At 38.5% G+C, this 17,756-nt stretch overlaps 1 protein-coding gene across 2 annotated transcripts in view; it reads right to left on the bottom strand.

The window, feature by feature from the left end:
* Positions 1–155: 155 nt before the first annotated feature.
* RYBP (RING1 and YY1 binding protein) overlaps positions 156–17,756 on the bottom strand; it is a 64,672-nt gene continuing 47,071 nt past the window's right edge. The window contains exons 4-6 of one of the 2 annotated variants that reach the window (XM_072420726.1): positions 16,268–16,384; positions 15,811–15,909; positions 156–14,392 (exon numbers count right to left, since the gene is read on the bottom strand). In XM_072420726.1, the coding sequence (XP_072276827.1) occupies positions 14,140–14,392; positions 15,811–15,909; positions 16,268–16,384 (469 nt within the window). In that variant the 3' untranslated portion in view covers positions 156–14,139. The remainder of the gene's footprint in view (positions 14,393–15,810; positions 15,910–16,267; positions 16,385–17,756) is intronic. The other variant, XM_072420727.1, reaches the window with a different exon arrangement.

Genomic DNA, 17,756 nt, shown 5'->3' with positions numbered 1-17,756 from the left:
TAGGCACATGCTACATTTTGGCTCAAGATGATCATAATTGTTTGTCTCAGGCGACAATGAACTTGACAATAATCCTTTCCAAGACCATCAAAACCAAATGGCTCTTAGATGGCTCTTCATGGAAATAAGAAAAAACAATCAAGAAAAGCACCAACTTTACATTCATTTTACTATTTTATTTGTGAAAAAAAAAACTACAAGCAAGAGATTCATAAATAGACATTTCTAATTAAAGCAGAAAGGAAAATGATAAGAGTGGCTTCTAGGACAGCGGTGCACATGCTAGCAACAGGAATATATTAACATCTTTTTTTATTTCATTTTGCTAGACAAAAAAAACAAAAACAAATAAAACAAAAAAGCAGTGTTTAATAAAAAATCCCCGAAAACACTGAAAGACCTGTGAATTTCTGACCATTTCACAAAAACCACCAAATCGACAATTTTTTAGCATGAAAAGAAATAAAAAAGAACAAAATAAAATAATAGTAAAATATTTTATAGACTGTACAGTAAAAACCATTAAAAGCAGACTACAAGCTTTATTTTTGTATTCAGGAAAAAGGGAAAAAAAGTTTATATTACACGAATGAAACAAAAGAAAAAAAAACGTTTCACAAAGTTATGTCCTGACGAACAAGCATTTGATAGGAACCGGAGCAGAATAAAGAAAAGCTAAAAACTACAAAAACTAAAAAGACAAGAAGGATGTAACCAGCTTTACACAGTAAATAAAGGTTACAAGTTATACATAACAGAATTATTCATCCATTGAAAGCTTGTACGTTTCAATGACATTTGCTAAATGTTGGCTCTCAAACCATGGTTTGGTTACATACACACAAAAACAAAAAATAAAGTAAATATATAGTCAGCAATTATTAAAATATTCAATAATTTAAGATACAATAAGCTTAAGAAAAAAAAAAAACGAAAGGGTCTTTAGTAAGGCAGGTGAACCATTATCAGGAGGTGCGGTTATCTGGAGTGTGTTAAAATTGTTATAAGAGGAGGAGCCTTTTTATATTCCTAAAACCAAAATGAACTTGTTGGCAGGTAAATACATTCCAAGTGCAATAAAACCCAGCATGTGTTTAAAAACAGCCATAGCCTGCATAAAAAAGCCTACCCATGCTGCAGTGAAAGACCCTTGTGTGTGTGTGTAGAAGGAGCGGTCTTTCTGCAGAGGTCCAACATGCCTTTTGCTTAGTGAGACCTATACAGTATTTTCCCCAGATTTTTCCTGGGTGGGAGGAAGCTGTAGAAGGGTATTGTCACCCCACTTTTCAAAAACCACCTAAAATAGCGGGGTGGTACTAGAAGGTGCCAGGTGGTACACCCAGCTAAAAGGGGCTAGAGAGAATTCTGATATTGTAACGCAATAAGCAAACGTCGGCTAATTAAAGACGGTGGATCTCGGCAGATAGACCATTGCTTTCACACAGCATTCTGCAGACTTAGAGTTCTTCTCTAGTGTGCTGGAGAGTCAGTTTTTTTACACCAAATGTGGTAACTTTCTAAATGGAAAATGCATTTTTATGAACACTTTATGTTTCATATTTACCCAGCTTAAAGTTCATTTGGGATTTACCCAACATCTAGAATAATCTGTGCCAATGTAATAATTATTCTGTTATTAATTTGTAAAAATCTTGCAGGTACTGCATGTGTACGTGGGTACTGCCATATTGGATTACTGCATATATGTGCTGTGCTCTGAATTGCAGCACAGAGATTGTGCTTTACCTCTCTGCCTTTCTCAAAGCAAGTGTATGATTCACCTTCAAAGGATTCGGTGAAACTGTGGCTTATTTTATCATTGCACTCCGCAAGAGGTAGCACCTACAAAATCTGTATATTTAAACAAAAAAAAGCATTATAAATATATGGCATTGCAAGCAGGTAAAAATGTGACATCAATACTTCCAGGTAAAGCTTTACAATAACAGCTCCAAACGCAGTCACTGAAAATAGATTATAGTTTCCCTTGAGGCAAATGTGAAATTGCCAATTCTGAGTGATTGGCTGAAAATTGCACATCAAAAAAATGGCCGCCTCCAAGGCATGTACACTTAAAAGAGATTTGTTCTTAAGTGTTTTGTGACAAGGAGAAGAAAAAAAAACTAATTGTGATAAATGTCTTTCAGTAACACAACCATTTTAATTTGTACAAAGTTGAGATGATTGTGATTGGAAAGGGTTGAAATATGTAACACTGTGCTCTATACAAGCTCCGGTGAACCAAGCGCCTAAAACTTACAGTTGTCAGAACTGGGGTGAAGGGTCTGTCCAATCAGATTCTTGCTGCCTTTTTTTCTCAAGGCACTTTAGAAAATGAAAGCTTAAAGCCGATTGGTTGCACTTTACTTTTCTCTCTGTTTGAGCAAAACCAACTTGCTGCCATTTAAAGAATCCCATACTAAATACAATTGGCCCATATGTTAACAGTGAACCTCTAATTTCCAAAAAGTTAAAGATTTTCAAGAACAAAGGAGGGAATATACAATGGATCGCTTTGACGGTGAGAGAAAATGAAAGGTTTATCACATTTGTTTACTGCACATAAAGCAGCATTGGATAGATGCCTAGTCGTGTACAACAGCTGTTCGTGGAGATAGAGATTGTTAATCTTTTATTTCATCTGATGTAACCATTGTTTATATGTTCCTTCTGTGCTTCCACTGATACAAAATATTCATTTACAGCCCTCAACTCATTAGCTTTCATGGGAGGGCTATGTAGAGCCTTGATCTCTAAAGATGGCGCGACTGTGGCACCAAAGATATCTTATTGGTTGCATGAAAAATTGCAGGAATGGCAGCACTTCTCCTACCAACCAATGTGCCATGTGATTTAAACAAGGGTCCTGGCCCTACACAGCGCTCTTGGGAAAGTAACTGGTAAGGATAAATTACAGAACGGAAAAAAAAGTTCTCATCACTTGTGAGTGGAAAGGCTCTAAAGTGGTGGGTATCTGGCATTCATATACATCACCCTTGCAGTTTAGTAGTTTGCAATGGGGGTTGTTGTGCCACCAAAGCATAGTCAGTGCAACTTGTGGCTCTCTTACCATATATCCCAGCAGCCTTTGGTCCTTTAGAGACTCAGCCTTTAAATAGACAGGCAAAGAGCAAAAGTGGCTGTCATGCTGCCCATCTAAAGACATTGGGCCTGATATGCATTCTTAATTTAGGTCAGGGATTTAGAATATATTAAAGTTAGTTAGTCAGAATATCAGCCAATTAACTAGCGATTTAAAATGAGTTCACCAATAACAGCTATTTTAAATCCAGTTGCCAAAACTTTGGATAATCAAGAAGGTAACTGAACTACCCACTTCCCACATTTTGGAAATCTTTGGATGCAAAGTTCTGGTGCTGGAAAGCTTCTACCATCTGCTTACGGGTGGAAAAAATTATTTGTGGGCCATATAAGGGTTTTACTGATTGAATGGCATCACAGCAAACCTGGATCCAAACATGGCTGCATAGAAAACATAAAGGTAAATATAATGAACATAATTTAACTCACAGCCCAATTTTATATGCAGCGGACCAATGTGGCTTTAATAAACAACACCATTAAAACTGCAAGAATGAAGTAACCCTTTTGCAAATATTTTATCCCATTTGCCTAATTATAATAAACTGCTGAAAGCCGATCTATTTTATATATAGTTACCATATTTATATAGTGCTGATATATTCCACAGTGCTTTACAGAGTACATGGAACAATTCACATCAGTCCCTGCCCCAGAGGAGCTTACAATTTAAAGTCCCTATTAAAGTCAGAGACACACACAAATCAGGGCCTATACAGGGTCAGAGGGCAGTGGCTTACTTTATCAGTTTTGTCCTAAATTGCAGTAAAAAAAAAAAAAAGCAAACATATCATTTTTGGTGGAAGCTGAACTTCAGGGATCCTGACTCGGTTTGCATGCAGATAGTATTCCTGTTGTATTCAGCACAGCAAAATCACAATGTGTGCTGCTCATGCTTTGATTGGCAGTCATGAGTTACTGTACTCTGTTGCTCTTTGCAGAATTTAACTAAACCATATTTAATATTTTACAACATATTCCAGTTCAACAAATCAGTACTAGTTAGCTTTTTAATGTCTGGGTCCCCTCCCCCTGTACAGATTGTCTACGCATAGAATAAGCAAAACCTGTAAGGAAAAGTTTTTATTCTAATGTTACACCCATTTTCTGCATCACTGGACATATCCCTATCCCCTTGGCAAGATACCGATGGAATGCAAAGCAGGCCACATCTTCTGAGGAGGCATTTAAATTCATTGCATAGTGCCTTGTCATAAGATTAGGGCTGCTCTGTATAAGCAATTTCTAGGTACCAGGAGTTGAAGCCCTGCCACTGCCTAGGTGATCTCTACAGAGAAAGGCTATCTGCAAAGTATAGGCGGACCATATTACAGCAACCTGACGAAGGTTTCATACCCTTCTTCATGCTATCGTTACAAGTCATTGTTAAGGGTAAACAAATTGGACCTGTGCCAGAACCTCACAAACCGAAGCACAAAACAGCAATTTTTCACCCCGTCATAGCTTTATTAATTTTTATTTTAACTGTACCAGCAGCTCCACCTGTAAACGATAACCTAACCACTGAAGTTGAACAAGACCTTACAGACATATTTATAGATCTATGAATACTGGTTTCACTGATTGTTCACTGTCAAATGCACTTTTCAAAAAAAAAACAAAAATAATAAAACACTAAAACAACCACAATTATGCCACATTTACATCCTATTATTAGGGTTCCTTTAACATTCACCATGCTTATGACATGGATCTTTTCTAAGACTTTGGAAGATCCTATCATAGATTTCCAATTAAAACCAGCTTGCTCTTCTACATCATTTACTGCACTGGAAACAGTTATATTTGTCTTAATTATTATACACTGATCAGTCCTCTCTACCTGCAGTAGACCCATGCCAATGTGAGTGCAGAGCACATGGAAAATTAATTTGGCCTCTGCAAAAAATTTGCCCTGGTGGGTTAGCGGTGACACCTAATGGGTGTTGTGGGTAATAATTGACAATATATATGCCCGGAAAACTAATATTGTGATATTCTTTGATAGGTTACCAGTGTGGAAATTAGGTAGAATAGTGCATAAAGGAAATATAATAGTGACATAGCAGAACCTGTTACTTTTTTAAGACCTGCTGCAGCTGAAAAGCTCTTAATAAGGGAATCCGCCATGAAGCCCCATACCTGTGTAGGAATAATCAGATGGAAATAATTCTGTTTCCATAGCTGCAAATTTGCTTTGGGGCATTACCTTTACTTGCAATAAATCTTATAGCTTGAGAACCACAATATAGCATCGTCCACCTGGAGGTTCTCCTGGAGGCATTCTAACACAATTAGCCAAGAAAAAAAGGCTCATCAGCTCTCATCCAAAATTTTAGTGCTTTGGTTTACTATCCCAGGACATACTACAGAAGGTCATGACACATTTCCAAAGGTTTCATGCAATAGAGTGTATATCAAGTACTCTTCTACTGCAAGCCCCGTTTGATTGTTCGTCTTACAGCATGGCACATGGGTTCAGCAGCTGGCCATTATTCTTGTAAGGCCGGAACCTCTCCTCGCCCCTGCATTAGGCTGTAAGAAAAAGTCTCAACACTTTGGGAATGAACCCTGTGCAGGCCAGGCAGCAAAATGTTTTGTAAGTGGGTTTGCATATACCAATAACAATAATCCCTCCTTTTCAAATAATACCGTCCAGAGATCTATTATTCACGTGGTAAAGTATGCAATAGCTGACGCACAATCCAATAAAAATGTATATAAAAGAAAAGCGATAGTGGTCCTCTGAAAAGTTAAGTGATCTGCAATACTAGACGTGAGTTGAGACTGTAAATTGGTTTTACAGGGAAGATTGGAGACACGTAAAGAACAGGTATAAGCTCAGGCAGCAATTCACAGCTCGCTAGCTGCAGGGAGTTAGACATGCTCAGCAGGTTGAGCTAAACCAGCAATTATGGCCCCATAAAACACTGTAATAAGGCCTTGACTTACACAGATAAACAAACCCACTACAGAACACTTTGTAAACGCTAATGCTAATTCCTTCTCTGCTTAGTCCCCGATCGAGATGTAAACTTGCTATACAATAACGAAAAAACCTAATAGACAGGATTTGTAGTACAAAGATTCTTTTCGGATGTCTAAAATGAAAGAAATTAAAACAATTCAGCATGTGGGTTATCTCGAGGCAAGCAATCAAGATTCTCCCTTTGGAGAAAAAAAGAACGAGAAGCAGATTAGTTCCTGCAAGCAGCGATGTTCTTTTAGATAGTTGTATATATTCTTTTCACATCTAAATGTAAGAAAGATGCAATGTTATACATAAAAATGATTTTTTTCCATATTGATGTTAGAGAACCCATAAGGGGCACACATACTATATACAGTATATAGAGAATTTAAAAAACATGGCGACCCTTTATCTAAAAGTGGTAATCACATAAAAAAATAGATTTGCATTGAAGTGGCTACCTCAAAAAGTGGCAATTGATGGAGAAGGGGGTTGTTTGGTAGCGATCCCACTAAAAATATGGTGAACAGCTTGTTTGCTTCTTGATTAATTGGCAACACTCAGATCAGCACTCAATCGTGAACTATACAGTTCTTATTGGACCAGACTAGAGTACCCCCTTGAGTAAATAGTGAAGGGCATGTCCACTTCTCTCAGTGAACCACACAATAGTTCAACAGAGCAAGTTATGGTAAAAGAAAGGACCACTCTAGCAAATAATTTATGGGTATCTCACTCAAAAACTCATACAATCTTCGAAACGGCACGTAAACACCTCATATGTCAACCCTACCAACCAGCTATAATGGCTTGTTCACATGGATGGTTTTGTTTTCAGTGGTTTCAGTTATTTCTCCTCAACTGCATGTGATCAGTCCCCTACACTTTGCGTATACTTTGTCCATTGTGGTTGAGGAACTGCACAGTAGGTCCTTTGTTTAGAGACAACTGACAGTCTCTACAAGTTGTGTCAGGGAACATGGGATGTACATTGGAAGTTGACAAACATGTAAACCATCTATCAAAACAACCTACAAATTTTCATGTTTGACAGAGCATGGTGATAGCTGATAGGCCGTCAAATGCCTGCCAGCCATCTGTGTGAACCTTTAACCAGGTTGTATGGGGGCCTTACTGCATTTAAATAAATTGGTGGCAATAATCAGAGTTACTATACAAACTCAAGTGGAATTATTATTGAACTCACCAAATGAAATTGTTCTATCAAGTGTGCAACTACACCAACATATCTCTCAGTAATTGACCTATTCCCAGGTAAAAATGATGTAGCCAATGCTTTAGGATGACCATGGATGGGTGGATGTTTACCTGAAGCTAATAAGAAGGGGAGGAGGAGTAGACATCTGCCAATTCTCCTTCATGTACCGTGTTTTCCATGCCTCATCCAGGGGCCAATGTAGCCAGTTAGCCTTACCTCCTAATAAGAAAAAATCAGGATTGGCCCATGTACAATGAAGGGTATTTCCAGGGGTTGGAAAGATATCAGTCAGCAGCATTAGAGCTTTTATCATCTTTATCTTTTCCTTAGGCTGGTTTCATTGAGTAATTCAAAATGCGTGAAAAAAGTGTGCAGATCTCCAGATAACCTGGGCATAGTACTGTAATGCTGTAAGTCTACGGTTGGTGTGCCATGAAGGGGCAAGTCTACATTGCATACCAAATCTACTTTTCTGAGTTTATTATGCAGACACATCTTTGTCATCTCCGTAAATGATACGCCCAAGTCCCAGGTTATATTATAACCATTTATGCTTGGCTCTGTGATTTCAGCACACCAGTGTCCCCCGGCAGGGCATAACTTAAGTGTGTATGCAACCTTAGGTCAAAAATTGGGCCTTTATCTCACAGTCATGGTCAAAGCCTTCTGACAGCCACAGAGACCATAAAAGCTGTCTGAAAGAATCACCTTTAATAATTACAATTAAGAACAGAAAAGCTGCAAAAAAAAAAGAGAGAAAACATGGTTTATTTCACATGACAGTGCAAAGAGCAATAATGATCTGCAAAGTGCAATATCCCATAAAAGCTAGATTACACCTTGCATCTGCTTAGAACAGTCTGTACAACAAAAGATGGGGCTGGATTTGTTACTGTGGATTACCACAATCATCTTTATTTTATAAACCTTTTTAGTGTGCATTTCTTTCTACCTGCGAATTCCCCAAAAAAGTTTTTAAATATACTTCTTAAATATACTTCTGCAAGCATTGGCAAAAATACATAAATAACATTATTTTGTGTATCTTACATCGTAGTAACACTTTACAGAAAACCATACATATGAAAAACAAGCCTTGAATGCGTATCCTTTGTCTAATAAACCATTGGTTACAGTCAACTTGCAGAATCAGAGGACACCATTATTTCCGACTGTATATTTGCACAATCGGAGGACACAATAATCTCCAACCATAACAGGTTACTGCTTTTTGCCTTTTTGTCATCGAACGGTCAGTAGCTTTTTCGGGGAAACATAAATGGCCCAAAGTAATATTCACAAAAACACATGAAAAAGAACTGAGAATTCAAAAAACTTTTAATACATAAATTCTAGGGAACATTCTTTGAAGCAGGAAAGATTATACTATAAAATAGCTTTACAATATGGACAACTTAGGCACACATTTTAAACATTAAAATTATCCTTTTGCAAATCCAAAATAGCAAAAATATTTTTGGACAAAATTTGAAAGAATTAAAACACATATCAGGTATTCGGACAAGGAAGAGGGATCCCCATTCAATTCTATGATGAGCTGATGCAGCCCAAAAAAAATGGGTAGACAAGTTGTTGGTAATTCCTGTGACATTACTCTTTGTAAGATTGGACAGGCCCTTTTCAATTTTGGTTTTTAAGTTTTTTAATAAATACTGAGTATATGCAATATTTTACAGTTTCTGATGTCAGAAATAGTGCAACTATTGCACCTCTGACACACCGTACCTTGCGTACCTTGTGCTTTAATCCAATTGTCCTTTTTGTGTGTACAATTTAATATAAAATCTAATATAGGGCTTCTGTAAAATGTAGGCCCAGTCAAACCTTTTATTACTTTGAATAGATCTGGGAAGGATTTAAACCTTTGGTTTCAATTAATATCCAGGTTCTAAGAATAAAGGAAGTACTGTAATCCATAGCAACTGATTGGAAGCCATCGGTCATCAATATGCCTATTGTAAGCTGCTATGGTGCGATAAGTTACTATCCTATTCATTCCAAATCATGTTCCCAGAAAATCCTAAAATGTATTTGTGAATATTACTGGTCATCACTACAAATAACTCTGCATTGATTTAACAAAATCCCAAGAATAATCAAGACCCATAAAAAAGAAACCAGCAATGGTTGATATGATCATGTTATTTGACTGACTACAAATGTTGGTGCAAAGTAAGAGAGTATATTATGCTGTTACCAAACTTTTAATTAACTTTTAGTAATTAAACTCCAACCTAAAAACAAAAAATTAACTGACAATTGGTTGCCTTCAGCCATTTTCTACACTGCTTTTTATGAATTGACTTATGGATATAGAAACCCCCTTCACCCAGGAAATATAAATAAGAACCATCACCTGCACTTGTTAATCAGTTTGGAACATTTCGTTTAGGATGTTCTAAATTTGCCCGTTTCAGAAGTAACTTTCCCAAAAAAACAAAATAAAACTAAAAAAAAAAAGAAACAGCTGACCTGACTTGACGTGAGTTCAGTACATCAATCTAGAAGATTATGGTTTGCAAGAATCTTACTTCTAATCTCCCTTTTCACTCCTAAGAAAGTCTCCTACCCCTAGGCTATCCTTCTGAATCAGAAAGTGGCACGGATGATAACGAGGTTACCACCATGGAACTATTTCTCAGCTTGTAAGACAGACAGCATCATCATAAGAGGAACACACCAAACCTACAGAGTTAGAAGATTCCTTTGTTGGGCTATCTTAGGGTGGCCGTCCTGTCCAATGCTTTGGTACTTGGAAGGTCAATTATGAACAGTGAACATATACAAAATTTGGTCAAAAGGTTGTGGACACCTAACCATCAACATCTGCATGACCATTTCCCAATCCAAAACCAAGTACACAAAACCAAGCACATGACCATGCACTCCAAAACGTTGCAATATGCAAATATTTATCAATATTGACCCTTGTGCCCTTCCAACCTTGTGCCAATAGTTTGGGCAAAGCCATCGTGATTGTGCCCCCCATACCCTAAACCTTAAGGATGTGATTTGGTGTGGAGAAATTCAATTGACGTGCACAAGACCTTGACCTCAACCCTACCGAGCACATTTATGCCAATTTCAAGCCCAGTGTTCTCATCTAATGTTAATTCCTGACCTTTCAAATGGCTGAATGGGAAAAGATTCTTACAGACACACTCCAAATTATTGTGGAAAGCCAGAAAGGGTGAAGGTGGTTTTAGGTGCAATGATAAGGTGCACACAATCTTTAGACCATATAGTACACATATAATGTATGTACACACTTGAAATGCAAATGCTAACACCAAGCCACTGAAGTATGACAGTTCTGTCAACCAGACCTTCAAAAATGCAGCAGACGCTCTTATTTTATTTATGGTAATATGATCTCATGAGAGGGGCATTAGGCTTGCTTCTGTAATCGTTGCCGATTTGCATTTAAAAATGAGGAATGGTTATCTTATCTGCAATTACTTGGCAACTGGCCTTACACACATCTGTGCAGCCAGTGAATTTGGTACTTCCAACCTCTATGGCTGTTTTCTGGATCAGGGAATTAACGTGCACTTTAAGTCAAAAGGATGAATGCCCCTGAACTTTTTACCTTCACAAGGTAGTTGGGGAAAAACATCCTAAAGCGAATATTCAGTCCCTCTAATTCTCTTTATTAAGGGATAAGGTTTGAGAGCTTGACTCTACGGTGGGTTCAACTCACACTTGAAGGGAAATTAAAATTGGTTAGCAAAAAACAACTGATTCCTCGATGATGCAGGCAAACACTTGCTCGGAGCAGGTTGTTAAAAAGCAAAGCAGGCAGAATTCACATTGGCTGGGGGTTTCAGGGGCAGTTTATGACTTGACCCATCCCTGATAACCACCCAGTTAAATGAAATGCTGCTCATGGCAAAACACTGCAAGGCAGTGTTCAATCCAGATGGGTGGAAAGAAATTGTAGATGGGTGGCAGCCACTTTATTGTGTCTCAACTCTTCAGTAACCATCCAAAAAAGCAGGGTGGTGCACCCAGCTAAGAGGGACTGGGCACGGTACACTGCAAAGTAAACACTGGCTTGAGGTTGGTTAAGATACAAAGCTGGTGTCACTTCCATTGGCTGGTGGATGTCAGAGCTGGTTCATGACATGACTGATGATCATGATAATCAGCAGCCATGGTTAAGCTACTCAGTGTGTACGTTAACAACTTAATTTCTCATATAATTTTGACTTTGGCAACTGTTCAACAACTCAAACATTAGCTTGAATTCAATGGTCCCAACTCAAACAGGTTCTCCATAATCTCAATGAACGCCTTCCCATCTCTACAGTCTAATGACAACTTGCTGACTGCACCAGTGGAAGGGGAGAGGAACACAAATCCTTGCCCTGAAATGGACACCATTCACTAGACTCCTGAATTCGGGTCAACCACTTCAGTGAAAAGATAAGCTGTGACAACAACCACTTTTGGCACACTGCTATCAAACATTCTTTTTTGGAGCAAATTCATTCATATTTCAGAAGAGATAGCCCCCTTTTAAACCACAGTGACTTATTTGTCAGCTCATCTTAAAGAATAATACAGTTTTGAACTTCCAATTCACTCACTAGCAAGTGCCTAAGACCAGTCTGGAAATAGAAAATGATTGCTGGACCCGAACAGCAAGGATCTACGATTTGGCCAAAATCGCAAATAGCAAAGCACAAAGACAATATGCTGGGTCAAACACTTGCATGTAAATTCTATGCAAAGAGCAGCAGAGTACAGATTCCCCTAGAAATTACAGAAATGACAAATATTTGCTTAATTTTCCCCACCCAGAATATCAAAGCCCCTCCATAACATTTATTATGAGTGGCGAATACAAAGGCCAAGGGCTCGATATTCTGTTTTTTTCCGTGGACTCTATCCTTGTTCTTACTTCCCGATACAGTGGCATTAGGACAAGAAAGCTGACATTTTCCCAATAAAAACATAGCAGTACCCATTTGACAAAAGTTCTAACCCTTCCCCATGCTATCCAAACAACAATGAAAAGTTTAGGCTGATGTTGGTCTTATTAATAAAATGCATCTAAACCCAACATAGTGTTCAACCCAGATTTTTTTCAAGCTGGGTGGGAAGAAGCTGTAGGTGGGTTGCAGCCCCTGTATTATGAACCCAACTCTTCAGTAACCACCCAAAAACAGGATTTTTACCTGGGTGTGCCCAGCTAAAAGGGGCTGGGGAAAACACTGCATTAAAATGTAATTTATTTCAGTTTACCAGCCCTTAGATGTGGGAGCTGCTTTTTTTACTTTTTCAATTGAAGAACATTTCTACAAGTACATAGAAAAGACAATCAAAATCTAGTATCCTTCAATCTTACAGAACTTATATCTCAAACAATGTTAGCAGCCTTCCAAGCTATCACCTGAACTACAACATCCTTCCTTCGAATATAATGGGATTAGAAAAGGGTGAGGGGTTTGTAATGAGAAGAATCAGCCAAGCCAACGTTGTCACTCCAGGATGGGAAGTGGTTACTTGTAGGATCACCCAGTGAAAATTAAAAAGAAAAGAAATCTAATGGAGCCACCACATTGAAGAACTGGTCAGCTACAATATTTCACATTTTTGGTTTTGGGTTTAGATACATTTTAAGCAATTTCTTTGCAAGTAAAACAAGAGTAAAAGAATATAATTTTTAGCCAACTATACACTCAAAGCCACCACAAAAATGTACAACATAAACTGACATCCTGGGTATGGGTATGTTTTCTAAAGCTTGATTAAAACACTGGGAGTCTCCCACTTTGCAATGAACTTTTATTCTTGAAACAGTTGTGAGCTGTCCTCTGGCAACAATTTCTAATGTGTTTCCATCCTGAAATAATCACAATATTGTCCACAGCCACCAACCAGGGAGTCTTGTCTGATTGGTGGGTGCAGGCAACAATCGTGAAATAAGCCAATTCGTAAAAAGACACCAGGAGGATCCTGTGAAAAATAAGAATGGAAATTGTTGCTAAGACAATTTGCATCTGTTTCCAGAAATAACAATATAAGTTTTTAGGTTATGGAATACTTTGTTAGGAGACAATTTTTAGAGGGGAAAGGTTCACATAGTTGGACATCTCAAACAACCAACGCCAAATTGGCAGACAGAAGCCGTCGGCGCCATATTGGGTTAGATGTCTTGTCTTCAGGCCTGTGTTCAAAGTTCTCCATTCACAGTGTATCAAGCACCAGTGTTTTTCTATGTATTGGTTTAAATAACCATTTATTCATATATATATTTATTTATATTTATATATATATATTGATGTATAAAAATTGATAATATGCTGTATTACAGGGAACAGGTCCAGGGAGGGCAGGAAAAAAAAAACTTAAGATAATAATAAGCACAAAAACAGAAGGGAAGACGGGGGAACTGTGAATGCAATAAATAAAAGTCAAAAATAGCAAAAACCAAAAAGAGTACATGGAAAATTGTGCACAGTAGATTTGTATAAAAAGGTAGGTTGAGGCGCACATCCAATTACAAAGGCCTGAAAGGGGAACTGACGGAAATGATGGAATAGGTCATCGGTGTGGGGTTACGAAGTTCCACGGTTGCTAGAAGCTCGAAATCCGTCCAAAATGGTCCTGGCAGAGCACATGACGAGATTTTGTCCAGGAAAAATGAAAACAGTGAAGGGGAGGGGGGAAAAAAACCATCAATAAAAAAAATAATAATATTAATAATCCAGGAATATAAACAGAGGCAGGTGAGGGTCCTGGGACTCCTGACCCCCAAATCCAGAGTCTCTTCTGCCAAAATGAATGTGCAATATTTTGTTTTTCCTTTGTATTTTATTTTCTAGAAAGACTCGTCATTCACCACAGACATGTCGCCCTTAGGGGTTGAGGAACGGGATGATCCTTTGTCTGTGCATTCTGAGCCAGAGCCGCTCTGGTTCTGCTGTTCTGAGCCTGCGCTGGAGGTGACTGTGGAGGACGAGGTGGAGGAAGATCGAGTCTTTTCTTTAAAGTCTGTGATAATTACGGTCACGTTTCCCACGGTTACTGCAAGTTGCTGTGCGGTACTTCTGTCCACGTTTTTCAGCCGGGGCCTGGTTGGAAAAAGCAGACAAATCCTTAATAACCCTTACTGAATGTACAGATTCATGGCTACAAAAACAGAAAAATAGACAAAGCAAAAAAAAAATGGTAAAAATATCAGATATGCAGAAAACATTGGGTAGAATTCTACTCAAAGTTTAGGAAAAAAGAACACATCTATCCAATGGGGACACAGAATACTATAAAAGGGATCTTTCTTCAAGGCCATGGTCAGGTATTTATTGCTTTTTGTGGTTCCTTCTGGGTAGATTTTCAATTCCATTGTGGTCAACAAGACAGGAATTGAAAATTCTCCCATTACAGAGAAGCAGATTTGCTGCCAATTTTGCACTCAATCATCAACTCCAGAACACAGTACAAATGTGTATTATATTCTATCCAATTGTTGGGGATGGGGTGAACCCTCCAGGATAACATTAAAGAAGCTCCCACTAATGGGAGCTCTCAATGGGCCAATTTGGTCAACAATTTTACTCATGACAGGTGTACTTTCATTTAATACATACTAACGCATTTATTACCTCCATGTCTAAAAGAAAAAAAAAATGGCTGCGTATGATTGGCCTACTGTTTAATACCTGTCCTGAACACTCTCATCACTTGATCACATTGGGGATTGGACTAGAAGTCAAAATTGGTCCATGGTCACTGGACCTACCCTTCACCATCAAAAGCTGGTTATTATAAATTATTTTCTTGCATACCAGTATTTCACTGGCTTACTAGTACAAATATGAGTTGGTATCCCCAAAATAATAGATATTCCACAAGGCTAATGATGTGTATCAGCAGGCTTCGATGGACACATGTGATTCTGACATCGGTTAAAGCCATGTCTGACACCATTCAGATTTCATTGCATGTGCAGTAGACGACCTTCAGCTACTTTGGTACTCCCATAGACTTGAAGTGAGGGAGGCTTTCTAAAGCCAAGAAAAGCCTATGGACTCTGGCCTCCATCAAGTTAATCGCAAGAGCTATTATTCAGGGATACCAAACCTAATCGACACCACAAAAATAATTTGTAATGACAAATTATACAAATTAAAATAAGTGAAAGCAAGTAAAACCTAATCATCCCATGCTACAGTAACAACTTATAATGTGTACTCAAAATATTCTGCTGGGAGGACTGGAATGCAGAATAGCCGCATTGGATTGTACGCATTCCTCAGCACTGTATACTATGGTGGCATTATATACATTAAAGTGGAACTCCAGCAGTGTAACCTTTGCTTCTTGTTCTATCTCCAAGACATCAAGTAAAGGGAAATCGTTCGAAAGGCACTCAGACAGCAAAATATAAACTGACAGGGGGGGTTTAACCTGTTTGCTAATCAATCAATCAAAGAAAGTTTTATTTATATGGCAATAAAGTGAATCTCCAATGTTTGTGAATGACACTTACCTAGAAGTGTGGTTAAAGTTGCCGATCTTTGTCACTGAATTTGCAGACTGAATACTGTTTAGTTCGCTCTGTGGGTCTCTGTGAATGTCTGGCTTTGGTCTGCGGGAGAGACAACCAAAAACAACACACGCTATTTAAATTCTGTTTATGTCAATACAGACACACGTGCCAAGTCATCAGTCTGTTTGGCTAGCATGAGCTGTACAATGTGGAGAGATAGGGAATGCTTGATATCATGTCAGCCCGAGGCAGGGAACCCATGGCTCCTGGCAACTGCTGGAACTACAGATTTCAGCATGCTCTACTAATTCTCTCCTGGACAGCCAAAACTGCCAATATACTGCCTAGAGCTGAAATTCAATATGCTTGTTTTTTCCTTTGTCTGGTTCCTCCTTTTCCCCTCAACAACATGGTAATGAAATTATTAAATAAAAATCTTCCTGTTTTTATTACATACCTTTTTTTAGACCTGGTGACATCACCATTGGGTCTCTTTGCTTTCCTATGCAATGCAGGCAGATCAGGAGGGAGTGGGTTAGCAGGATGCTGTACAAAGCTTTCTGAAAACAGGAACCTATGCCAAAACCACATATGATGATGATGAGACTTTGTAAAAAATAGATCTAAATTTCAATCAATTATAAGAATAGGCCAGGGACAGTTAAGCTGGGAAGGAAAGAACAAAATAATGCCCGAGCCTTGGTAGCAACTCTACCCCCCTCCACCATTCATTTTGCAATGACACTGCTAAAGATAGTAATAATCAAAGAATATTTGTATTGTCTATACTCACGTCAATCTTTCCCACACCAACTGCCTACAAATGTATTCTCCCCCAAGCAGATACAGGCAGGTGCACAACTGTAACCAACTGGGCTTCTCTAAATTTATTTCAAAAGCAAGAAGGTTGTAGCTGGGTCCCTGGACATCCACTGGGCTCCAAGCTTCTTCCATAGGTTGCCTTGAGAATGATTTGACTCTAAGTGTGGGTTCTGTTTGACATTTTGCAGCTTATAATGCACAGTGTAAGCAATGTTAGGACAGGAAAGGAACCTCTACAACAGAGCAGCACCGGAAGGCTGGAGGGTTTAGCGCCATCATTACCAATAGGATGGAATCTGCTGCTACTGATCTGGGCTATAATTTTGGTTGTGCCTCTACTACAAGCTAAAAAAAGGCTTGGCCTGGAACAAAAGTGCAGAATAGCGTTTGGGTCCTGCATCAACAATTATATATATATATATGTATGTAAGTATCAAATGTATTATTTCTGAAGCAGATAAGCTAGTTTACAACAGCTCAAGAATACACTTCCCACCAGAAAATGCAAACTATATCTGGACAAGACAGAAGCACTATCTTTACTTATATAATTTTGTTACAAATAAATGTGACAAAGAGATGATGTGGTACATAAGAAAAAAAAACCAACACAAGTTTCTCTTTAAGGCCTGTTTACACCACTGTGGTGAATGGCACCCCAACACAAGGCACTGCACTGATATGATGCCTGCAAAATGTTTGGTCTCACACTATACATGTAATGCATTGCAGCAGGCTAGTGTGGGGTGAATAGGTCCTTTAAATGTATTTCAAGTCAAACTAAATGCATGGAGGAATTGTATGTAAAAAGCAAAGGATTCTTATCTCTATCTGGCACAGTTCCATCAGGCAGGGGAGAAAACCTGATTTTTGCAGGTAAGCAACACAACACCTGCATCTCCTTCCCAACCCCAGCCTGTGTTTCGACAATAAAAAGGAGAAACAGCAGACAGTCACTCGGTTCTATTTGCCCAACAGTGTGTACCTAGTTAGAACCTCACAACTGTGGACTCATTGGGCTCCATTTATAAAACAGGGAACCAGACATTCCCTCAAAGATTCCCTCATGGGAACCCTCCAGGTCCATGGGTTTCAGCAGCAGTAATTGATTACAACCTGGAAAT

The sequence above is a fragment of the Pyxicephalus adspersus genome, chromosome 8, assembly GCF_032062135.1.
Source record: "Pyxicephalus adspersus chromosome 8, UCB_Pads_2.0, whole genome shotgun sequence".
Classification (NCBI taxonomy): Eukaryota; Metazoa; Chordata; class Amphibia; order Anura; family Pyxicephalidae; genus Pyxicephalus; species Pyxicephalus adspersus.
Note: the sequence above shows the minus strand (reverse complement) of the source record. Positions and strands in the feature narration are given on the sequence as shown.